Source organism: Corvus cornix, chromosome 3, assembly GCF_000738735.6.
Source record: "Corvus cornix cornix isolate S_Up_H32 chromosome 3, ASM73873v5, whole genome shotgun sequence".
In the NCBI taxonomy this organism is placed as follows: Eukaryota; Metazoa; Chordata; class Aves; order Passeriformes; family Corvidae; genus Corvus; species Corvus cornix.
The window spans coordinates 36,117,311-36,144,013 of record NC_047056.1 but is presented as its reverse complement, the minus strand read 5'-3'; the positions used below and the strand labels follow the sequence as shown (position 1 = coordinate 36,144,013).

Here is a 26,703-nt window from a genome sequence, read left to right as displayed (position 1 = left end):
GGACAAAGAACATGTGGGTGAGAAGCAGAAGGAAGAATAATGTGGGATGTGAGAACCCCCACTGAAAGCTCATCTTTACCCTTCTGTTGGGGTTGTAAGAGGTCTAGTTTTTTTTCTGTTGAAGGAATTTTCCCCCATACTGTTACTGAGACGACAAATCGCTGGGTGCTTAAGAGAAACAAAAGACCGGGCTGCTCCTTTTGTTTCACCTGGGTGTGTGGGCAGTTGGGTCTCCGGCGTTTGGACAGAGAGGAGCTTGCTTGCTTGGGCTGCTTTTCCTTGTGCTGGAAAGCCCCGGGATCCCAAAGCCGCTTTCCCTGCCCCGCTCGGAGCCGGGCCGCGGCCGCCCTGCCCCGCCGTTGTTTCGAGCCTTCGCTGCGCTGTAGCCCTGCTCGCCCTGCCTGCCCAGACCTGCGGGGGTGGTTCCTCGTTTGGATACACCTCGTCTGCCATCCGGGATTTGTGCTCCTCCCTGCTGTTCCAGCCTGCTGTTCCCGAGGGTCCAGCCAGACACCGGGATCGGCTGCCCAGGGGTTTGTGAAGCTCCTTTGTTCCATCCCTTCCCGGGATCCCAGGGCACCAGTGCCGCGTGCTCCCCGAGCTCGCTCCGGAGCGCCCCCTGCAGCCGCGGGGGAACCATCGCACCTGCCCTGCTCACCGGGAGCCGCCAGCGCCCCTGCCGGCTGCGAGCGGAACTGCACCCGAGGGGAAAGGGCCCGACAGCCGAGAAGGCCGGGACTGGGTTTGTGATTGTTTGCTGTTACTGCCAGAGTTACTGCCGTTTGTTTGACTGGTTATACACATAGAGATATATAATAGTAAAGAACTGTTATTCCTATTTCCCACATCGTTGCCTAAAAGCCCCTTGATTTCAAAATTATAATAACTCAGAGGGAAGGGGGTTGCATCTGCCATTCCAAGGAAGGCTTCTGCCTTCCTTAGCAGACACCTGTCTTTCAAACCAAGACACCTTCCTATTTCTCACCTGATATTTCTTGAGTATCTTAACCACGAAAATCCTTTCCTTCTGGAAAATTTAAAAGGCACTTTCATTCACTATGATCAAGTGAGTGGGGCCACAGGTCACAAGCTAGTCTGAGGTATTCTCTGTACATGGCAGTTGCAAAATATACCACCAGCTGTATAAATCAATGAAGATCCACCAGTTCATGAATTTATGTTTAAAAGCCATATAAAACAATGTGCAGTACAGAAACAGATAAAGATTGAAGCAAAAATCCAGTCTCTCACTGAACTTAGCTAAATATCAATTTGTTGAAAAAAAATACCTCCAATTAGCTCCTTGTAGCAAGCTTCAGTCTTGACTAAGTGCTTTATCTGTCATGCAATCCAGTACCCAATTACAAACCAAATCTAAGCTGCTTCGTTGCTTGTAACAACTAGGTTTTTAATTTTCAAAGGTTTCAATGCCATGATGTTTCAACACATAATTACTCCTTATAAATTACAACACATTTCTGCAATACAGTAGAGCTGAAAGTACAAATTTATAATTTGTACTTTCAGAAATCTTTTATATTATTAACCAGTCAAATGGATAATCAGTTTTGACATTTAAAAAAATTCTGTTATAGTTCTAATCCAAAAGCAGTATCTACCAGAAAACAGTCTGCTACTTTAAATGCTTTGAAAATACAAGTATATATTCATATTCTTTTGCAATAGGAAATAAGAGATTTCATAGGCAAATACTTTCATCCTCTTATTCCAAAACTATTTCCAATAAAGATGACAAAACAGAGGAAAGAAACATAGCAAAAGATGCTGAGATCGCAGTAACCTCTAGGTTTGTTTTGTTTTTCAAGATTGGTCATCTGCAAACTCAAGACAGACAAGATGAACTCTTTCTCAGATGGTAAGATGCTTTAAGGACTTTGGAGAAAGAAGAAGTTGGTGTAGTACTGCAGTTCCCTGAGAGCCACCCGCCTGGACTACAATCCCTACTCTGCTTCCCCTGTGCTTGCCCAGTTAGGACTCAATATTCACGTACCGGACTCCTCTAACACAACAAAATTTATGAAGATGAGAACTCAAAAAACTGATACTTGAAAACTCTAATACTCCTAGAGAAACGTGAAGCCTACACTCAAACCAGCGTGAAAGAGTAGTCCCAAAAACCTGCTGTCTTTGATGAAAAAACCCCTCTTGAGCTGCAGAGAAAAGCACTGAATCTGAACTGAAGCATTCTAAAAGTTACTAACCACTTTATATAAAGGTACAATATGAAAAATGAAGATTTCCCAGTGTCAGAAGGTCACCACACACAGCTGGGGCTGAAATCCTCACCTCTAACTCAGGAACATTAATCAGTTACCAACTTCTAAATTGCTTCAGTACATGAAGATAGTGATTTAAATACTTCTCTCCGAGCAAATACGTGACATGTCACGGGACATCTTCCAAAAGCTTTTTCTAAACTTTTACTCAATTGTCAAACTTACCACTTTTCTTGACAAAATAGCAGTGTCAATTCTGACCATGATCACAGGAATTGAGCTTGACCAGTATGAAGAGAAGCTGGTGTTGAAAGAGGTGTGGCAGAAGAATTGGTACTATTTCACATTCGTTTAACTGACTTCTTAACACAGAACTACTTCAGAGCAAGTGGCAGAGACTGGGACAAGAAAATTTTTGCTAAGCGAAAGCTGTCAGGTGGGAACTGACTAGAGAAACTTCTGTAGTTACTTACGAGAGAATTCTGAATTTTTCCAAGGATATTTTGGGTCAGCAGCTAAGTTACAAAATCAGGAAAACCCCCAGACAGCAGCCAAAAGACAAGGAAGTTCCTCAGTCAGAAGGAAAACAAGATGTAGCATATAGCTGAAATGTCAAAATCAAGTAAGTGCTGAGCTGAAATATATAGAAGAGCCATGAAAGAGAATAGTAAGAAAGCTAAAAATAACTTATGTTGCTTCAGATGAAGGACCTGAGTCCTTCCTCTTTTTTCACCAGAAGAGTACAAAAATACTTTGAAACCTGGCCATGCCTATCACTGCTGACTCAAGGGCATCACACATCAATCTGTATCATAAAAAATAGGCTAACAGCACCCACAAAGAAAACAGTATCAGAAGAGAGAAAAAAAAAGAAATAAAGAAAAAACTAAAGGAGAAGGAATGTGGCTATCCACTTACTGCTTATGCTAAACCAGCCAGTTCATCCTAATTTGTGCATATTATTGCATCTCCCAAGAGACACAGTTTGCTCTATTGTTCTGCAATTTAACTTAAAATCTATCAGACCTCATAAAGGGAAGTTTTTGGAGGTTGTTCAAGAAGAAAACTAGAATGCATCACCTACAGGATACATGTGCTACCTCACTTCACATAATTTTCTGCATCTTGGGGAAAATTCAGAACAACTACAAGGGAAACAGTCTTCATGGACAACTGATCTTTTGGATTTCATTACAGCATTTAAACATAAATAGACTTTTAAGTCTAGACACTATCTGACTCAAAACATCTATTTTAATGAAAAAATACAGCATATAAAATAATTTCAGTGTACACAAAAATCAAAAATTATATTAATTCATAAAAACACATGAAGAAAAATAAAACATACACTTAAGAGAACTTGCTCTTTTTGCAATTTTGATGCTCTGGGTGTACCACATTACTTGTAGTGGTAGCGTATAGCAGGATAACGATCATCGCAGCATCAGGACAGTAGATTGTTGAATTTATACCACTGAGTTTTTACAAGATAGCTTGACAACTTCCCCTGAAGTGTGAGTATCTTTAAAACATGACATACATTTGTATTGCCTAAGGTCTATTCCCATGCAATAGAAGATTTCAGTTGCAATGAACAGAGTGACCTCTAATCAACCAAATTTGTCCTGCTCTCAGAATACCACATAAATCAGTTACTGAGGAGTTGCCAAAGTCTTACTAAGTGCTTGAAAGCTCTTCCTAGATGGAAGTAACAGAATTAAATTTAGGCTGTTTTTGGATACCAGTGTCCGAACTCCAAATACTATATAACCATGTAATGGTCACCCCAAAACGGGTGGGTTTATTACTGGCATCTATAAAATGTACTCCCAGGCTCTTAATGTTATTTTACACAAAATGTAAAGTATCTCCCCATCTTTCCAAATATCATCAAGTATTATGGATAAATCAAGGCGTTTTAAAATCAACATATATTACTCACTTCACTCATGTGAGAAATCTTGCATGGAATTTTCTCTTCACACGGGAGATGCATTATAGCTATAAGGAAGTTATTTGTAAATGACAGCTTCCACCCAACATGGATGAATTCCTTGAGTTTCCTATAACTGACAAATGTTAAGTCTGACAACCTCTATTTGTTTCTTCCAAACAGCAACTCTTTGCCACCACTGACAGCTTAAGCAGCTACTTCCCCATCCTTCTTACTGTGCTGTGCTAGAGATTTATTTTTGGCTGGGTCTGTTTCCCAAACCCATTCATGACACGTCCACACCGACACGCATATCGATGCAGTGGCAGGACATCAGGGAGAAACGCCGTCAGACCATGGCAAACACTGCATCTGAACTGCGGTGTGCAGGAGGCACCTCTGCCCCTCACCTGTGTGCAAAGGGAGCACAGACACATTTGTTTCCCGGGCTTCACCATAGCCACTGACGTGCCAGTTGCATCACAATTATAAAAACAGCAGATCACTATGAGACCTCACCCACAGCAATAACCAAGCCAAGAAATGTTTCGGGATTTTTTTGCTGCTCTCTGTGGGTACATCGTAATTAGCTGGTTATTTGCAGTGGAGCTGCAAATATATCATTAATCTTTAAACAAAATACGCACATTGCACTATTTCCCCCTTTCACAAAGGAAAGGGTTTGATTTTGAACATGTGAGGGTTAAAACAGTACAGTGGCTTGAAAATTCTGTTATTGCTAGGTGCTCTCAGCAAGGTGAATGGTCAGAATACACAGGTGAAAATTCCCCCTTTGTATCTCTGAATGGATCTAAATGAATACAGAAATACATTCAAGATACAGAGACAAAACAATTCCAAGAACAACAGAAGATGAAGCAGCCTTTTCAGAACAAGGGAAGAGCTTGAAAGGAAAGATCATATACACATATTAGAATATATATTTAAGGAAGCTATGCTGGAGAGATTTAACCTAATTAGTTAAATCTTCTAGAGTCAAGCAATTTCATTGAGGCAACATAACTTTTGGGATAAAGGGGAAATCATGTACAAGTACCATACAACTCACAATACTTCAAACATGGTATTTGCCATTAAAATAATGCACATGCAAAATATGCAGTTTTGTCTATTACTAAGAAACTAACACATGTACTTAGACACTTTGGAAAAATAATGAGGAAAAAATGCAATGTAAATTAAGTTGAAAGTGGTAGAATTTAAAACAATGATTTTACTGTCTTCTGCTTTCTCTATAAAAGATGATTCAACACTGAATTTCAAATATTGCCTCGTAATTCCTAAAATATGCTGTTCTGAAAAATGATTAAGGTTTCCCATTGTTTGAACTTGATCTAAGTAATTGTATTTTGATTTTTTTGTACACATATATAGAAATACATTTTTGTACATTTGGATTCTGAATTGCTTGACATTGCAAGTATTTTTTACAAAACAAGTTTTCCGATATATTTAAAATACAGCTGCATTCATAGCAAGAAGCTGTGCTACACCAATGAAAACACACGGCATTGGTAGCCTTCATAGATCAAAGTGACTGAATAAAATTATTTGAAATACAGTTTCTTCCAGAGGTTATTAAAATTGCGTGCTTTTTTTTAATCTGAAGAGACCGGGAGGAGAAGACTTTGCAGAGTTCTCCCCCCTTTGCAATTGGGCAGGAAAAAATTCCCTCTGATTTAAACAGGAAAAAAATTGTGTTGATGCTTCCTATGAAATCAGAACAGGATTATTTTTAAGTGTTTTCATTAATTATATGGTAACCTGCATTCTTTGGGCGGTGAATAAAAGAGGAAAAGCATTTATTTCCCATAGAAACAATTGCCTGTCAAACAAAGCATAAAAAGACAAAAGGCAGAAACACTGTTTCAGCTTGAATGCCTTAATGCCACCATTTGTCATGCAGCACTTCCTCAGAAAACCCTGAAGTACAGTTAACTCTGCTCCTCTTTACACACTTTCTCCGTTGGTACAGGATTAAAATGTGCCGGGCCTGACGATGAAACAGCAGAGCCATCGCACATTGTTATGCAACTCACTGTCTGCAAGGGTGGCTCGTAGCTCCTTCTTTATTCAGCAAGTGCCAAGTGCATGTTTAATCAATGTCACAGCTCACCACAGTGTGCAACTAAAGCCACTGTCATTCCTCTCTTCAGATTTGCCTGGCTGAGTTATGCAATGCTCCGAAGAATACCTTGGAATTCTTTCCAGAGCGTCTGAATGCAGGTGTGTGACAGCGTTCACACTACTGCCAGCAAAGCAGACCTCTTTTCTTCCTTTTTCAGGCTGGACTAAAATTACATAGTGTGACTGCACGTAGTTCGCTGCATTTGGAATTACAGCATGTCAACGTAAGAAAGCCTCTTCAGACGGCTGCCACAAAGAGTAAATCAAAGGCTGGGTGTTTCTGAAGTCTTAATAAATAAGTAAGTATAACTGAACAAAACCAGGAGCTGTTTGTATTTTTTAAGACAGAACAGAACAGCATGCATTTCGTCGCTCTGCATCATCTAAGGAAAAGAATCCTCAATTTTAATGACAATTAGTCAACAGCGAGGATCATTATTGAGAAAGAGCTTTACTGTTTTTTCAACTATACTCGCTTTAGTGGATTACTGAGAAAGAACACCACTCATTTGGAAGATTCTGCAACATTATTATCCTCACTGATAAACTTCTTCATCAAGAAACTGTTCGTGCTCCTATCTGGTCTGTCTGAGAGAGCAGAGCAGCCCCTTCATGAAGATAAAAGCCTGGCTTGCCACTGAATCGACGAGTAAGAAGCATGTCTGATGACATTTTATTCCTGATGCAATGTAGGGTAAGAAATACCTTTTTTCTTTTAAACCTTTCTGTAACATATGCTCTGAGCTGATGACATTAATTAGACTCACAGCAGAAATACGTTAATCTTTAATGATTAAAGCCATGCGCCAGGAGAGAAAGATGCTACTGCACTATAAAATGTGATTGTGTACCTTCAGTAAATTGGAGTGATCTGAACTAGTAGAAATCCCCATCAAATTTCTGATCAATGAAGGTAAAACAGCATAGCAGATCATACAAGATCAACATACAAGATCAACATCTCAGTCACCAATGAACATAATTTTATAGGGAATATGTTTCTAGAGGATATTAGACTGTAAATTAAGAGTACAAGAGCAGCTAAGTAATAGAAAACGACCTGTCAACCTCACTTTTGCAACCAAAAAAAGGTAACAAGTCATATATGCATCTGTAAATGTCTACTTGAATTCTTATATTGCATAGAATGTTGCTACTAAAAAAGTACTATCATCCTGTGGCATACTGCAGTAATCAACATATAGAACAACCACCTTTATATTTGAAGAGACAGACATTTTCTGTTAAATGTTTACTGTTGCATGGATGTCCAAAAGCTGATCTATTAAACATGAAAAAGGGTAAGATCTCACTTGCAATTGCCTACTGGGGGCTCACTGGTGAAAAACAACTGTGATACTGTATTAGGGAGGCATATTTCCCATGTTTGAAAGCAGCAAGTACCAATATTTTTAACTGGTTTTGTAGTGTGGCAGTTAAATATTTAAGAAAAGCTGAAAATGCATATAACCTCCCCAGGCATTTCAGAGTATTTGACAATGCTCACATACCTGCTTTCACCAGTTTCATCTTTTATAAGGAAACAAATTAGCTCACTAAAGACAAATTTTAAATGTCTTTTGTAATAAAGCATATTAACTGGCTTGAAGCAGCAAGCTGTTTTTCACTCCTGTCAATCTGTACCTACAGAACGTTTATTTTTAACATGGACATGTGCACACAAAAAGAAAACAAAAGACATATACAACTCAATAAACAGCATCAAGAAATGTTGTACGAAGAGCTACAGAATTGTTTTTAAAAAGATCAAAGCTTGCATGTTTGTCAGACCAGATTTACCATTTGCTTTCTTTTTTCTAGCTAGCTGCCAGAATACTGGTGAAGGTATTTGCAGGAAAAATGGGGACCTCTGCCATCACAACACTGGAAGATGTAAAAAAGCGAGAGGAGAAAGAGGAAAAAGAAGAATCTATTTTAGCACTGCTTGGGATTATTGGAACTGTGCTCAATTTATTTGTTATCGTTTTTGTGTACATCTACACTACACTTTGATGACATTTTTGAGTATCAATTGCACAGAACAAAATGCAAAGACCTGCAATGGTAAGAATTGATTTCTAAATTTAAAGCAAAAAACCCACCACTCTGAAAAGAGTATCAGAAACATTCCAGAGTGAAGTGTCTGGCTAAGGATGCTGCATCAATGACTGCAAAGCGTACCTATGAGCCCAGCTAGGGTGCTAAATTACGTAAACGAAGGCAGACAATATACAACTTCTCATTGGTAACAGATGAAATCCGAACAGAAGGATCAGAGATGGCACCGTTTTACTGCCAGCAAACAAGCAAGACAGAAATGTAGGCAAACAATGAAAATAATCAGAACATAGAAGGAGATAAACTAAATATATAAATAATTATAAGCAAGTCCCATGCTTTCTATGGTTTTGTGCAGTATGTCTCTTCATAGCTGAGACCAGAAAACAGGCAAAAGGGTTTTTTATTTTTAGGCCACCATAATTTAGGCTTATAACTTACACTAATGTATAGTAAGTGTGGAAACAGGAACACTGTTATACTAGAAGTTGTAATATTATTAACGAAATTTTAACTATTTACTATATTCTACAGCATTTTTGTTAGTCTCGTGGAAACCTGAAAAAGGTTAGATTTTCTTGCCTTTACTAAATCTGTATTTGAAATCATCATGCTATAATGACAATGTGCTTTTCTAATTAAAAATACTTTAAAGTGGTGTGAAAAAATAAAGAATAATTTCAGTATTTCTTTTAAGACATTAATAATTCAATGACACACTAATACATATTCTCTAAATGAAAAAAATCTTAAATTACATTTTCTATATCATCATTTTTAGAAGGTGTTTACCAGAAGCCAAATACAATTCTCATGTTTTCACCCTGATGCTTATTTTCAAGTAAAACATATCATGCAAGGATTCACAGTGTTGCATGGAAAACAGGTTTAAACTTTGTCTAGAAGACTGTAGTCTTCCCTTCTGGACCAGGTCCTGAAGACATTTTCTCTTTGTGCACTATGATTGAGGCCCAGAATTGCAATTCTTAAGCATACTTCATGGAACACACGATTTAGCTACAGAAATTAGTGAAACAATATCCACATTTTAAATTAAATCTACATATGCCTTTAAACTAGATCCAAAGCTGCAGACAGTCTGAGACCATACAAGTTTTTGTATACATGAATGTATCTCACATGTACCTATAAGGAAAATTACTTTTGAGATCTTAGGATCAAAACCTCATTAAATAAACATGAAAAAAGTAAAAATAAACTGATTTTAATAAATACTTTTCTTACTATTACATGTGCCACAGAGGAACAACAGAGCAGCTGCATTTCTGAAAATCAGCTCTATTTCTTCTAGGCTACAAAACTACATCCAGTTCCTCCATAAAATGACATGCAAAAAAATGCATCCCTTACAAAGGTGATAGCTGATTACTGTATAGAATTTGGAGACTGCTAAACCAACTGAGCCTTTGGAAGTCCCTTTGAAACCAATACATGCATAGAATAAGGTCAGAAATCTAGACCAGAATGAATGTGGCAACAATATTTCAGTGAGTTGCAGAAACACACTGTAACACTGATTTATGGACATATGAGGTGGAAGATGGTATATTCTGGTTTTGCAACTCTGAGTCAATACTGGCTCAACTAGAAGAAATGATAAACAGAGCTGAGACTGCACTGGAAGGAAGCACATGCAGACAAGAAAATTTAGTTACTAGCAACAGTCTTCAGCAAGTCTCTATTAAAATGTATACTTATTTTCAGTATATGAAGCACCAAAGCATTCTATAAAACTAAGCTACATTCTAGAGGAGTTAGGCAGGTTACTAGTGTTTATTTAAGACTACAGAACAGGTATTACCATTATTAGTTTTTCCATGTACTTCTATATCTACATACTTACGGATATTATTGCATTAAATCTCATAATACAAGGCTATTTGAGATGGGTCTCTAAAATGAAAGATTACAAGAACCTGAAAAGTGAAATTCAGGTAGAAAGTACTGCTGTCTATTTTGATCCTGAAGTTATTTAAAATTTGTCAATTCTGTGAAATAAATAAACAGTTTTATTTCGTATCATTTCAGTGCATAGCTCTCTTCTCGAAATCGTGATTCAACTAGTACATCAGCATTACAGTGAAATACTGCACCTTTCTTTGTAAGCTTTTCAACAGCAAAACAGACAAAAACCAATCCCAAAATTATAACCCAATGTGGCAAAGGGTCAGCATGATTCTTTTACCAATGTATGAGCTCATGAACATTAATGAAGGCTAGGAGAATTTTTAATTTCAGTAATTATATGCTGTCTATCTAAACTGCCACTGTACTTCTAATTTCATTTATAGCAAAGGCTTGGACCCTTAGAGGGAAGTCACAGGGTAACATTATCATTAGATTGCCTCAGCATACGAGTTACATTTTGTTTCATTTTGTTTTAAAACAGCAGTCTCATGTTCTCTCTTAACAGGTCATACCTGTGGGCTATACTCCTGTGGACCCAAGTCTAACTTTAGTTAAATGAGCTCTAATAAACAGCTTTGGGACTTACATGTTTAATCCAATATATGCTTAAGAATTTCACCAACAAAAAGTATTTTAATAGCAGCTACCTCTCAATATACACAGCAAAAAGTCAATAGTCTAGGGAAAAGCAGAGTTGCACGATGATTCAACATTTACGCTGCAGCAGTACCATCACACCTTCAACGATGGATGAATAAAGAGCTCAGTGTATTTGCCTCAGAGTACTCAACATACTCAGTTCAGCGGGACTGGACTACTTGGCAGAAAGTAAAACACCACCATATAATGCCTTGAGAATAAGTACGATTGCTAGAAAAGAAACACTCTATCTTCAGCAGACCAGCTAGTGTAGTTCATGGTCTGAGGCCTGAACAGTATGACTTTAATGGACTCAACTAACACAGGTACATCAAAAGAGGCAGAAAGAAGAATGCAGCACATTCACATTCAACAGATTTGGGGACAGTACTTACTAACAAAGTTCACAATGAGGTATTTGGCAGAAAGATTAAGCAGCACAACATTAACGAATCCACAAGTCCATGATGTGGTAGTACTTGGTAAACTACGAAAGGTGCACTGGAAGCAAATACTGGACTCTTATCAAGTGGAACACACTGGTCAGTAAAGACAATCCTTTTGGCAAAGACATCCCACAGAAATGCTTCATCTCTTCTCAGCAGCCAAACCCAGGGAAGACTAAGCTCATATAACACTACAAGCTATGCTGACCACATCACACAGCATCTTTGTCCACCAAAGAAGGAGAGGTGGGCTAAGAAAGGAGTATGCAAGAAAACCCCAGCTAAAATTACAGTATCATCTGCTTCCTGTAAGCCTGGAAATTCAAGCAAGGAGAATTCAAGCAGAATTCTGCAACTTACTATGAGGTCTGTTTTCCAAAGAAAAGGTGGTAACAAACCCCTCTCCATATACTAGTTCAAGGACAAAGCAGTACAAAACTGTGGTTTTTATCATGAAGAGACTATCTAATATTGCGGTACTGACAAATCCCAACTTCACTCGGCTTCTTACTGTTCAAGCCTATTAAAAAATAGTCCCTGTCCTAAAAGTGACTTGATTGTCCTTCTGTTTCATGATGCCTTTCCACTGCCTTGTCTCTGTAAATCTTGTTAGCTACAAAGACTATTATAAATACTGCTTTCTCATGTCCCACTTGCAAATACTAGCTTGTATTCGTTTCCATAAACTTACCAGTCAAATAACTCCTACGAGTATCAGCAAAAGCAAGACCTTCAAGACAGTCATGTATGGTCACACATTTGCTGGGAGCCACTTGTACAGTGCTAATTTTACTGCTGTGCATTTTGTTCAAGAAGATAAGTGTTCACATATTTGGAAGAGTCCCTACAGCAGCAATTATTTCAAATGAAATGTGCTGTATACAAGACAATAGTGAAAAGGTTTTACATGACAGCTCTTGGTGGGAAATGTGCATATATGCATGGTAATGAATACGTGCTAGATGTTCCATGATATAGAAGTTAAAAACCACATCAATTTTACAAATGTAAATGAGTTAAGTCTTAGGAATAAGCACAGGTATAATAAAAAAATCTCACTGTGTTGCAAAAATAAACTTTTTTCATTTACAGAATGAAAGATAATAAAAGCCACAGTAATGCCATAACAAGACATGAAACAAACACCAAAAAAGTGATCAAGAAATGGTGAGGATTACAGCAGCTATTGCCCCTGGTGATGAGAGCCATCTTGCATACTAAGGAAAGTTCTTCAAAGACAGATAAACCTTCCTTCTCTTCAAGAAAAAAGCAATTACAGAAATTAATTCAAGTGGTCAGTTCACAATTTTCAAGGACTTCACAATCACCTCACTTTGATGCAGACGAAGCTGCAGAACGTATCAGAGCAATCTGGTTTGTACTGATCTGGTTCAAGGTGAGGTTTCTAAAAGATTAAATGTTATGTGAGCATTGCTTGTCTGATCAATATTCCTTTTATCTCGAACTATATAGATAACAATCTTGTCCGTGTATGTTTTGGGCAAATTAAGCAGAATGCCAAAATAAACTTAAGCAACAAAAAACCCAGATAGATTTACAACTGTGACATGGGCCAATCTGCCGAAAGAGCTTTGCAAGCTGGATGTGCCAGACCTGTAGCTAATTGAACATGTGTAAACAAAATACAAAATTCACATCAATACCAGAATACTTACTGTCTTATACTACCACAGAGTTACCAGCCTACTGTGCAATGAAAGGAAAGACCATGCTTGCAGCTTCATTGCACATACCTCTTTATCAAAACTTTTTCCCCCCCTTAGTTTTATGTGTATGGTAGATACACACAGATACGTGAAGATCACTGTTATCCCAACAATTACAATGATACCTAAAATCTAGCAGAATACCTTAAGCATAAAGGTAACCTTCAGCTGGTCCCATCAGTACTCATTTAAATCTGAGAAAGTTATAGAGTTGCTGAAAATTGCTAATTTCTGTCACCATTGTGCTGGGCACAGCTTGTTCCTGCTCAGGTGCCAGAACCTGAGAACATTCTGTTAGCAATCTAGATGCAATATCCTAATTTCTCAGTCCAGCATGTTACAGGAAGAAGACAGTTACCTGCTTCTTCCACATAAAAGTACATTTTGACAGCAGAAGTTGCACCAGTCTGAAAATTAGAATACCATATATGTGTGCATTACTACTGATGATGCTCTCTCTTCTACTCTCCATAGGCTCCTGTTCAGGCCTACTAGAGAAGAAACCAGTACTCAAGATAGTTAAGTCTGAAATTAGACAAAGCTTTATCAGGAAAGACTCAAATCTGTTCAACTACATTGCACTGGTCTTCAAGGTTTTAAAAAATAAAATAAAAATAGTAGTAACAATGAAAAAATAATCTCCGTATTTGAAATGTCTGAACTATAAACACATTAGGTGAATTTTTCAGTCCCACAAGCACTGTACCAGAGCCTAACATAGCTTCAGAGCTTCTCTTGTATTAGCTATGCCTCCTGACACTCAAAGTCAGTGACACTGAGAGCCCCCACATCACGTGTAACTTGCACTCATTAATGTGAAAATTATCTGTCTGCCTTTCAACTCAACAGTACTTACTGCACTGGAATTATGCCCTCTTATCACTAAGACAAACTGTTTCCAGGGATTCCTTCCCAACTAAATGCATCTGGCTCAAATATTAACAAAGAGAAGACATTCTTTCCAGAAGTCATCCTTCTTGCACACTTCCCTTTCATACTGCTATCCTATTGTGCTTCCAAAAATGAGCTTGACTGATGCAAGCCTGCAAAGTTGTTATTTTTCAAATCCAGGAGAACATTGTTAATTATAGTGTTATATACTTTTGAACAAATACAGCAGGAAACATTTACATTGCTTGGATCAATCAAAGGATAACCACCATCAGAATTTACAGTTCTAAATTTCAGTAGAAATAACCCCACTCTTTGTGAACTTGTAATAGAGTAGTTTTCATTTTTTTGTCTGAAAAGCGAGGTTTTGCTTTGCTTTAATACAGTTTAGCTGCTACATTGCTTGCCCTTTCCTAATTGCTAATGCACAGGCACAACGTTTCAACACCTCCTGCCGACCACAAACAACAGTAGTTCAGCAGTGGAAAACATACCTAAAATGAACATGTCTCACCGGAACTTTGCCTTTTCTTTGTACTTTGGGAAAACAAATGGTCCCTGAAAGCCAAACTAGTCTGAACTTCTTGCCACCAGCTACATATCTCATCTCTTCTATCAGTATCTGACTGTTCTTTCCCAGTTAAAGGTGACTTACACAGACAGATACATTCTTCTGTTGAAAACAGCAAAAAGCAATTTCAGCAGCAGCGATTCATCTGTAACTCAGGATCAACTGCTTCATCCTTTAGATAACATGGCATTTTTGCCAGGCTTTTCAATGACTCTTCCTCAACAAAGAAGAATTTGAGTATCTGTTAGAAAGATTACTTTATTCTTTTACTTTACCATTTCCTTTATTGTTTTACATTGTATTTTCTATTGCAATAATGAGCTTGGTATATCATTAGTTCATTTTCCTCACTGCAGTATGTGCAAAACAGAACCAACAAATTCATTGCAAAATTAGGGTAAGGTGTCAAACTGCACACTAGCAAGTGAAACATCTTTGTATTTTTATTTTTACTGTAAGACCCCAGCAGACTTTCTGAACTAGTTCCATTCCATCACACAAGATTATGTAATACCCTAGTTAGTACAAATTAAAAGAGCCACATTCTTGTTCTAGTCCTAAGTTGCTTTGCAAATACTTAACACAGGAATGATTTCCTTTTTACCTCTAACATAAAATATATGCTGCAAGTCAAGAAGCTATAACACTGTTTCCTGAATTCACATCATCACACCCTCCAACTGGCATCCCAAAGAACTGCAGTAATGGGACAAAGACATTTATCAGTTGCTTCGAAAATAGGGCAGGCAAAAGAAGCTCCAAAACCAAATTACTCAGATTTGGAACAACTCCTCCAGATACTTAAGGATTAAATCCATCTTTAAAAACAAAGTAACTTAATAAAAATCCAACCGAAGGCTCATCTCCATACTAAAGCCTGTCATCTAGTGAGACTGAACATCAATCACAAACCCAGTCTGCTGATTTTGCCATTAGTTCTGCACAGGCATTTGCTTAATTCATACTGCTTCGCACCACCTCATAGAACTGAAATGGTTTCCCCAGCAAGGTACGACATACCAAATGAAAACTATCAAAGCATCTTTGTTTTAAAATTATGAGCAGAAATTTAATGAATTCATAGAACTCATTTGTTTTTGCTTTAAAATACCCAACAATTTATTTTGTTCCTATATATTTGAAATATTCTGCAGTTCTGGTAAGAGGCTTATTTCTGTATTTCCTAAATAAAGGAAAAAAAGCTTTGATTGAAGTAGAATTGCCCTACTATATGCAACATTTACCAAATTCAGGCATACATTTCCTCAAATTTCTTTAAAATTAACATTTTTCTTCACAGTAAGTTTCATGGTCTTGTATAAAGTACTCCCTCTCTGTGTATTTTCTGTAGAAGAACTAACACGTAAACTTTTCAGAAGAAAACACCATTTTCCTGTTGGTTTCAACAGCCAAAGAAGTGAACTTCAAATTTAAAGATATTGCAACAAACGTGAGCATTTCAACAAGATCCTGCCAGATGATTCTATTTTATTTTGTTTTCTAAGGTTCATGTGAATATTCCATTAGTAAAAATACTACTGGCAAGTGTACTGAAACTAGCAAGAACTACCTATTGCTTCTACAAAAACTCATTTGACAGAAGTAAGCCAGCTTTGATTTTGAAGGAGACAAGGGCACATTACCTGAGTCGTTGCGGAGGTATGATGACATTGCTGGGATGAGGCAAGACTGACTGAGCAGCTCTAGGAGAACGGATGGAAGAGCACTGCTGTTTTGGCCTCTCCCCTCATGGCTGGTTTGAGTCTCTTCATTTGATGTACTCCCTGCAGGATTTATGTAACTGGCAAGAACCTGAAATACACCAAAATATTTAATCAAAACTGATTTATTTCAGTCAAAAGAACTTTGACTTTCCTTAAGATACGTGCTCTAACACTTCACAGAATTTTGCAAATTCAGTACTGGTATTAATTTCAGCACTCCCAAAGATGTTTCAGAAGAATTTCTATACAGTTACTAGATTATTCCAACTTTGGCTAATGATAAAATTAAATAACTATTACAATTCTGAATGATTTTAGGAGATCAATTAATATGAATTTTGACAAACCTGCTGGAGTTACTCAAAGCAAGTTTGCCAGCTCAGACCACAGAGACTGCAACTGACCAGTCCCTTTCACTTTAGAACACCAAGTAGACCAACTAACAGTAAGACTTTTCTTCAACTGCAAATGTTTCAAATATTTTTGTAACTTCTTTGGGATGGGACTTCAGGGTTTCAAGATGAAACAGTAAGTTATGGTGAACACAACAGTCACCTGGAGGAACAACTACTCACGAGTACGGCTCTTATCTGAGTAAACAAAGAGCAGCCTTCCCCTTGCTGATGGTGGGAAGGCACCTCCTGACTGCACACCCACCTGTCTCAAGGGCAGCTGTGGCTGAGTTCACAGGCCCTTACCATGTGTTGTAGTCATAAGCATTTCCATGGGTCTGATTTCTGCAGCTGTACTCTCAAACTAAGTAACTTGGAGGCTTGACGGGCTGTATTGCTTGAAGTTCCAGGGACTCTATTCACCTTTTCACCCCCTTCTCTTTTCTTTCATTCTCCCTCTTTCTTCTAACCTCATTACCTGTGGTATTTTGCTGCAGCATCTTATCAGCACTCTGTAGAATAGAATTTCTCTAAACCTTTCTAGAGCAGGGACCAAGGAAAGCCTGCTGTACAACTGACTGACATGTTCAGCAAAATACTACTTCCTTCAGCTGCTGAGTGCCCTAAGCAAATGCCTCCTTACTTCATGACAACCACATTCACAGCTAAACTTCTGCCTGGCAGAATACAGAATACTGCCTGGAAGCTACGCTGAGATTAATTTAGGTGATTTTTCTCTTTCTTGAATAGAAAAATGCTTTCAGATTTTATTTGTTGTACTTTTGCAAGAGAGATGATGATTATGCCATCTGTGACTTAAATAACTGACATCAGAATGGTACCTTCATCAGTCAGGGTGTGGGCATTTTCAGAATTTCATCTCCTTTGTGCTCTAACCCCAGCAGGCTAGCTAATGCTTTTGAACTGCAGGTTCTGTGAATTAAACTTTTGATGGCTAGATACAATCTCATATTCCCTACACTGATCCAAGATAACAGGGATTGGTTGGATTTCATAATGGACTAAAAAGCCTGATTATGCAGGATTTTTTTCTCCTTAGGTATTTGGAAGACATCAGAATTTTACTAAGATCTAGATGTTTATTGGCAAACTACTATTGTCATGTAACTGACATACTCAAGATTTTCTAGTATATATGAGTGAGATTTTGTTATATTGGCATAACACATTGATGGACACTAGTGTCAACTATGGGCACTTCCTTAAAGCAGAGCAAAAATATGCAAGAAATGAACAGGTAACACTGTTTGGCACACAAAACAAAATGCCTATTCCCCTACCCCTCTCCTTTAATGGACAGTCTTTACTTTTGGCTGAGTGCAGTGCTTTTGACAGAGGTGTGTGACAGCTCAAGGGAAATGCCTGGTTCACTTTATCTTCAGAATTCACACTGAGGTATTTTATGCAGCAGCCTACTGACATCTGAAAATAGCCTCGCTCAAAATATGACCTATATAATTTTCCATTAATTTAGTTGTTCACAAATAACTTTTGCCCAAAATATTATAATTACTCTGCTATGTGACTGACAAAACTCCGGTTTTCCTATCCAGTCCTAATGCTTTAAGTGCTTCTCATTAATCAACATTTCATAATTACACACCTGTAGAAGGCAGGTCACATGCTCTTCTTCTAGTCTTTGCTTAGTCAAAGCTTGTTCAACATCCCATCCTGAAGCTGTAGAGCCTGTTCCAAAGCCTGTACCCTTAGCCCAGTACAACTGCTGCTCCTCTGTTGATGCAGTATTGTGTGTACTTGACACCTGTGGCTAAGGTTAAAAAAAAAAAAAAAAAAGAAAATCACAATTATTTCATGATTTCATCTTAGCAGCGTTATCTTTAAAAAGCCTTTGTTATGCAAAAGAATGTAATCCCAGTTTATTAACTTTATAAAGATATCACCAGGATCCAGTGAAATTCAAACCTTTCCATAGGAAAGACTGCCACACATATGGAGCTCTGGTAAAGGTCAGCAGTAAATTGTTGAAAGTGGTTCTTCAATTTGACCAGTACTGTAAGCCCTTTGTTGTTCTCTTTTAAGATACTATTACTGCTTAAATGATGAAAGGTATTAAAATGCTACTTAATCAATATAATTCTAAATATTGCAGCTCTGTAATTATTGCTGTTTAACACCTAGTCAAGTTTAGTAACAGAATGAGATGAAAGGGATGTGAGTGGAAATGTTATCAAGAGAACAGAACTGAAACATTGAGATGCTCAAGTATTTGCTGATTTTGAATAAATGCTCGAAAACAGCAAGAGGAGTAAGTTACGTGTATAGCTCTGACACGTGATCTCCGTGTCACTAAAATACACACTACCTCCTTAAGAGGGAGGAAGGGACGCATCCTTAAAATTTTCTGAGAGAGCATTTTTCCAGCAGTGCTTGCACAGCTTTTACCAATGGTCTGCCTCAGTGATTTTACTAACAACTCCAGTATTACTCTGCTTAGCCCTCATGAAACTGTGGAAGCACTTACACTAATTTTTGAAACTTAGCAGGTCATTGGTGAAAAGAATGTAGAAAAAATTCTTATAAGCATTTTTTAACTGATGCTTTCCTATTTACATATTTAGCACCCTAAACAAGCAACTTGTTACTTTCATTACTTGGTGACAATTAGCTGGAAACCACACCATGCAATATTTTTTTTATGGCTCCAAAAGGTTTCATTTTCTGTTCAGATCTTCTTCAGTGACATTGTTAAAGATTGTATTTTAAAGGAAAGAAATTATGTACGAACAAACTGCAATGGTAAAAGAAGTTATCACCTGTGAAGTATCATACTGACAGTAGTCTGGAATCATCTTTTAACTTTTACACTGGGAATGTAATGTGTCTTGGTGATGAAACAGCTGTGTGGTTATTTTCATGTAGACATTACCCATTACATCACTCATGAACATGTAGTGCCTTTAACACTCAAGAGGACTGTCATAAGCACTGAATTAAAGCACTTAAGGGAGAGTCTGGCCCCAGAAATACAAGCCTCAGTGCAGGCCTGATGGATCTCTAGTTTCAAGCTACCATCTATCACTTGATAGGCATGAATTATGAGAAAGCAAGCTATTTAAGGGGTCATGGTATTATTGAAGCAGAAATAAGAATTAATGGTTGCCCTTTCCCTCCAAACATGCAAAAATGCTAAGGTGTTAATGTGTCAGCAGCCTGATACCCCATTAGAAGTAGAATCTCTCAGCTACCCCTTGGATTTGATTAGCCATTAAAGTGAATTATTCTCAGGCACAGCTTCATCTCTTGGCTTGCTCAATGTTCATCAGTATCAGAGCTGCTAAAATACAGACAGACCTACATTTTGCAGCTACTAATCCATATTCAGCCACCAGGAACTGTTTCATGCAAGACTCTACCAAAACAATGCTAAAGAGGGAAAGTCATTAATGGTTTTTCTAAACACTTTTATAGACAAGTAGTACATTATGCAGAAATGGTAACTTACAATCCTAAAAACAAAATCAGAGTACACATATTCTGAATAGAGGGTGGTATAATATGGGAAATACCGTGAAGTAAGTTGGATTTTTGAGATTAATTTGGGATCTTGAACACTATGGAAAATTTTTGTCTTGAGATCTCATTTAAATATCAGTACAAAGACAGTAACAAAAATCATTTCATTAATTCATTAATTTTCACAACTCATTTATACTTGTGAAGCATTTGAAAGGAGAGAGTTTGTAACCAAGAGTTTAGATGATGGGAATGTTAAATAAGGTCATGAGGTTCTGCTCTCTAATGGGTACTAAAGAACCACCATTCATTGAGCATTATGCCTGTCCTGAATAAGAATGCCTTGTGAAAGAAACTACACCTCAATGCTTCAAGACAAGCCTTCTTTCTCTACTTTCATGAAAAGCCTACTTTCACGATTACTATGTTTATTTGCAACATGCAGGGACAATTACCAAATCAAGTACTTAATAATTATTTTTAACGTCTGCAAAAATTAGGCTACAATGAAAGCAATGAGATTATTTTCTTTTTTATAGTTAAAACTCTTAGTACTTCTGGGTGGTACATAGGGTGCTGATAAGCCTACCTCTGCCTGGTTGGGACTAGAGTTGGGCACTCTTGGTGCGTGGTGGCTGAGAGCAGACAGACAAGCCAGGATGAGATGGATAGCCCCGATCTCCAGTGCCATCCTCCTCAGCAGTACTCCATCATCAGTAGTCAGCGGCGTCGTGCTGAACAAACTGCGCAACACATGGAAGGGCAGAGTGGGAAGCACGTTTGCTGAAGGAGACTGCAGGATATGACCTAGGTTGAAGAAGAAAAATATCAAACCCACATTTTCTTTCAATAGTTCAATACAGCCTATTAATCTCTGCAATAGTTTATGAACATACAGAAATCTACTAAGGACTTAAGCATTCACATACAGTAAAGCTAGCTAATACTATGTTTCACTTCAAAAATTTTATCATGAGGAAAGTGTAGAATAAAGAATGTTTCTTCATTTTATTCATGGATTTGGTTAAGAACCAAATTTTGAAAATCTGATTTGCCATTTCCAGGGAGAAAACTGGTTTGGAAGGTGGTTTTGACTAATTTTTTTTTAAAATACATATATATTTTTAATCATTCCAAATACAGCAAGGTAAAGAATGCATGTGATTAGCTTATAGCAGCTCAGCTGACAAGCAGCAGTAGTAGTTTATCATATGTAGGATTCTTTTTTGGTATTCATGTGCCCAAACTGTGCATTAAGTCACTGACACAAACCAAGTTTCTATAGCTGAATACATGGTGAAATACTAACATAATTTTAATTAGATGAGTTGCATGTATTAATTTTGTGCTACAATTACTTAAAATTTTTAATCCCTTTGCATTATGAGGAAAAATTTTCTTTTAAAAGCCACATTCAAATAATGGAGTGACCTATCAATGCATGATACTCAGATATGGGAAACTGTCTCATTTTTTTCCTATATCTAACAATACATTTCACATTCCTTCTCCAGTGCATACATAAATAGAGACAACTGACAACTGGACATGCTTCAAACAGTGAAAATACTTTAAAATAGCCAACTCTGTCCAGAAGTTTGCTTCCTATTTTAAATATTTTATTTTCTCCCTCACCCGTAAGAGTTTATCAGCTATATCATCAACCAGAGATCTAAACTGAAATACATTACAAATACATATGCCTGAATTTGTGTGTATATGTATCTACACACACACATACACACACATGTTCTAATTCATATCTATCTGATACTCTTTGTAAAGACAATAACAAGAAAGAATCAAAAGTCCTGTGACTGGGATCATCATAAATAAAATCAAAACCTTCTGGAAAATAAGTCCATCTGATAGAATTCCGTAACTGCAGGTATAGCCAAATCAAAAAAGAGAAAATCTAAACATTTGCCCATTATTTATCTTTGCAGACAACTGAATCCATGTTTAATCTATAAGCCATGGATTTATAATTGCAGCTCTTCATATTATGCAAGAAAGTAATGAGAGTCTACACGTGTGAAAAGCTGCATTTCAAACAAAAAAGGAAGATACTAATAGTTTATACACAGAACTAATGTGGATTACTGTGTACAACTGAACTCAGATTTTGTAGAGTTGAATTCAGACATTTGGCTTAGGGAATAGAGAAACTGACTGTTTAGTCCAGCTAAAACAAAGGCTATGAGGGAATGTTATTCCCATCAACAAATGCATTGGAGAAAGAAGAGCTATTGGCCACAGACTGCATAAGAATACAGGCTGAAAATTAAAGCAGCCCCTACCCATCAAGAAAATTATGTTCTGGAACTGTATTCCAATAGCAGTAGTGGCTGCACGCACACACACAAAAAGAAAGCAACCCAGATTCTGAAGGTCTCTTTATAATAAAAAGAAAAAAAGGATATCAAAATTGCCTGCAGCACTAAGGGAGTGGGACTACTCCAGAAACTGCATATAGTTCTTCAGTTATTTAGCACTCAAATTAGGTGGGTGTAAGCAGCTAGATTGAATTTTTATTGCCCAGTTTATTCTCGTCTGTCCTGCACCTTATACTGTCCTGCACCTAAATACCAGAGAAATAAAAAGATAAACAGAAGGGAGGGCAAACATGACTCTTGGTTTTCCAGCTGGTCTTACGAGGTCCATGTTGCACACCACTCTAGAGAGTGCTAAATAGAGACCAGCTTCTGATGATCGCAGCCTAGAAAAACCAGCACTCTCTTCAAAGTCATAATCACAGAATCACGTAGGTTGAAAAAGACCTTTGAGATCACGAAATTCAACTGTAAACCTGCATCAGTGCACAATACCCAATGAAAGGAAATGCCTTAAACATACCAAAACACATTTCATACACACTCTTCCAGTTTTTCAAAATAATAAGAAACACAAATATTAGAACCATATGCAGAATTCCAGGTTCATTTGCAAAGACACTGACAACTAATTTTGTCTTGGCTTGTCTGTTTATTCACTGAAGAATATCCCATTTGTCCCTCTGAACTCCTACCATTTAAGGTAGAGCTTCTGCTTAGGCAATTTAATCACCACAATCTTTAGATCTTACTCCCCTTTTCTAGAACAGTATTATTCAGTGGTTTACTCTCCATCTGTTGTAGCTTTTCTCTTATCCATATTATTCTGCATTTGGTTGCAGAATTATTGGATGTTTGCTCAATTAGCCAAGCATATCCAGCTACTCAGACCAATCTGTCTGAAAGTAGTCATCTTGACAGTGTCACTGTATGTTTTATCAGCGCTTATTCTACAATTACTCTGACATGAGATGAGAACCCTTGAATACTGACGATTGTGATAAAACTTTGCCAGACAGAATTTAATAGAGACAAGAGTTTATCAAAGATGCCCGCAACGCAGTTCTGCACAAACCAATTCTAACTTCCTGCTAAAAACAATACAGTGCAAATAAATTTAAGTAAAATGATCTAGCTGTTGTCTATAAAGAAAGGTAATAATTACAGCACATACTTCCTTCACCATCATCTGTAACTCCCAACACCAATCTCAACAGACACTGAGCATGTTTCCGTTCTTTTAGCAGCACCTCAGCATAGCCCGGGAGACGGAGAAATAAACCAAAGGCAGCCAAAGAATGTGCAGGTATGGGAGACATAGTCTGGACTGTTGACTTGATCGGTGGAGGTTCTGCAGCGATTGTTTCTGGTGCTTCATACACCAATTCCCCTGATTGTTCAATGGTAACCCATTCAAACTGATCGCTGTCCTTCTGTTTTTCCTGCGTGGCTGACGTAACCACTGGAGTGCTCACCTTAACCAACAGAAACAACAAAGAAATTTGGCGGTCATTCAGTTAAACCCTTAGACAAAAATTTTATTATAGTTAGGATCTAAAAGACATGCAATCTTAATGTAGGACACAATAAAGAAGTCACATGAAATACTCTACCATTTGCACATACAGGGACCACGCTAAATGGCTGAAAAGGGCGTACTTGTTGCATTTTCAATACACTGCTAGGAAGTTGTACCTACACAAGCAAGCAAACTTATTTTGCCTATCTAAAATCTTCAGTTAAAGTGTGTTGCTTAAATACAGAGGCGTAAGAGACACAAATTACTCTGAAGTAAATACAAGATTAGTTTATATAGCAGACTGTTAAATAAGAAATGACCCTTTTATTTTTAACATTAAACAATGTGAACATAAGTATTTAATTTTTAATTACATATTGCAAAAAGAAGAAAAATTAATCATAATGGCTTTAAAAACTAGGAATAACTTCAGGTATCTTAGCAGTCTTGTAGCAACTTGTGATCCTTTTGAGCTTTTGATTGATTTGGCAGGCTTTATTACTATTATACTCTAACAGAACAGTCTGTTTTATGACCAGAGGACTGTGCAGTCAAGCATTATGATGGGAATCAGAGCTTAAGAGGGTAGTAGCTGTACAGTGCCCCAAGACACGATCAAACAATTTAAATGAAATTATAACACCGAGGTGCCTCTCGTAATTAAACATCACAGAGGTTTCAGGCTTTCATGCTATTCAGATAAACTGATTCCATCATATTTAGAATTTTAGTACTTATTACCAGACTGATCTAAACTGGAAAAAAATAATATAAAAAGCCTTTACAGAATTTATCCAGAATACCAAATTCCTAATTTCAAGTCAAAGCCATGTTTTGCAGCATTTATTCCAATTATCTTCACATTAGGAGAATCAGAAGTACCAGTGACTTGGAGAAATATAAAAGTCAAATTAAAGAATTAAGGATCTGGAGAAGTCATCAGTCTTAACTCTGAACAGTCTATGTGGTATTATTGTATTTAATTTTTTTTATGGATCACAGAATTCTTATTCAGTATTTGAATCTAAACATATATCTCAAGCTAAGAAATTGTGAAAAGACATTAAGTTCCCAGCACCATAGAAAAATAAGGAAAAAAAGGAATGAAATTTCTCATGGTCATATGTTACCTTTCACATGTTGCAGAGTTCCACACTTCAGTTTTCTTCAATACAGAGTACACATTATCCCTCTTGGAATTCGTAATACACTGTTTATGTAAATACTTTTCCTTAACTTGTAATTTTTGAACTGTGTTGGTACTACACCCCTAAGGCTTTTGTAGAACTATTTACAAAGGATGCATGCTAATTACCCAGTCTCACTACAGGGTTCTTATGGTTGCCATAATTTGACAGTCAGGGTGCTGTTCAGCACCCTTAAGTCATGATTAATTCAGGTTCAAAGGGAATAAATATTCTTTCCTGTTAGGACTATCAGCCAAAAACTTTAAAAATATAGTCAAATACGATATGAATAATTCGCAGGTTATTTTTTCCCTTTTTAGTATTGTGTACCTAGAACAGCAGCCAAAGGAGTAATTCCACACTAATGCCACTACTGACACTTTCGAAATGCCTATCAGTGCATCCAGAGGAATTATCTATATATAAGTATATAAAGAGTAACTATTATTTATTAATATAAATCTAATTAAGATGATACCGTTATTTATAATAATAAAATTACATTATCGGCTTTGAGAACTGAACTTCACTTAACCATAAAAATATCTATGAGGGTACACTTACATGAGCAATTGACTGATAAGCAAGTATGCCTTTACAGTACATCAGCAACTTTATTTTACTGCACCCTCCAAGGTATTTCACGTTAACAGAAGCAAGGCAAACAGCAACCCTCAATTCATGCTTTAGTCCCACAAGGGCCTGACTACTCAGGCAGTCTATGACACGGACAGGGAAGCACATGTATAACTGGACAGGGCTGTGGAGTTAGGCACTTGCCTATTTTAAAGTAGCTTCCCCACGTAACTGAGAAGTTAAACTGAACCATAGAGAAATATAAGGAAAATACTGTCCTTAAACAAACAAAATACTCTCAACGTGTTTTCCGACATTTATTTTTTTCCACTCACTTGCTGAATTACGTCAGGATAAAGCATAGGGAGTCTCTCTGCAATAAGAGCCAATCCACCCATGCCTGCAAAAACTTGCAGGGGAGACTGAATGGGACAGGTTTCAAGAAGTGATTCATCTAGAACTGCATCCATACACTCATCCCCAGGACTGATGGCTTCATCTTCAGGGCAAGGTCCCAGTAAATCTGCATGCTCTACAAAAACACAAACGTAAAGGAAATGAATACATATCATTAGTACTGTGTTTATCTCTTTGTCTTCACTTAAAAGTGGGCGTCAAAAGTAGTGGCTTCTTCTGAAGCAAAGACTGAGCCAAGAATCTGAAATGAATGAATGCAAGAATATCAGAAGAAAATAAAAGTGTTAGTGGTACCTTTTGCCAGTGACAGCAGATCCATGTCAAACTTATCATTATTTGTACAGGGCTACATGTTAATTATTAGAATTCTATGTATTATTAGAATTTGATCTATGCCTTCAAGACTTTGCTAATTTTGGAGTAATGACACCTTTTAACAATGCCTTTCATCTAGAAGTTAAGTGTAGGTTTGTTACTC

The 26,703-nt window shown here is 37.3% G+C and overlaps 1 protein-coding gene and 1 long non-coding RNA gene across 9 annotated transcripts in view; one reads left to right on the top strand and one right to left on the bottom strand.

Moving 5' to 3' along the window:
- BIRC6 (baculoviral IAP repeat containing 6) overlaps positions 1–26,703 on the bottom strand; it is a 173,148-nt gene that overhangs the window by 35,359 nt on the left and 111,086 nt on the right. For all 6 annotated transcript variants that reach the window (XM_039569826.1, XM_039569831.1, XM_039569828.1 and 3 more), the window contains 5 exons: positions 26,144–26,340; positions 23,701–24,001; positions 20,783–21,000; positions 18,323–18,487; positions 16,226–16,394 (listed from right to left, as the gene is read on the bottom strand). In XM_039569826.1, coding sequence (XP_039425760.1) covers positions 16,226–16,394; positions 18,323–18,487; positions 20,783–21,000; positions 23,701–24,001; positions 26,144–26,340 — 1,050 coding nt within the window. The remainder of the gene's footprint in view (positions 1–16,225; positions 16,395–18,322; positions 18,488–20,782; positions 21,001–23,700; positions 24,002–26,143; positions 26,341–26,703) is intronic.
- LOC104684368 lies at positions 6,127–15,726 on the top strand. Of its 3 annotated transcripts, XR_002043766.3 has the most exons (4): positions 6,127–7,015; positions 8,143–8,385; positions 10,814–12,789; positions 13,595–15,726. It is a non-coding gene; the product is annotated as an uncharacterized LOC104684368 (long non-coding RNA). The 3 variants fall into 3 exon arrangements; XR_002043765.2 differs by lacking the exon at positions 13,595–15,726 and having other exon boundaries at positions 6,165–7,015; positions 10,814–12,826; XR_750945.4 differs by lacking the exons at positions 10,814–12,789; positions 13,595–15,726 and having other exon boundaries at positions 6,155–7,015; positions 8,143–10,422.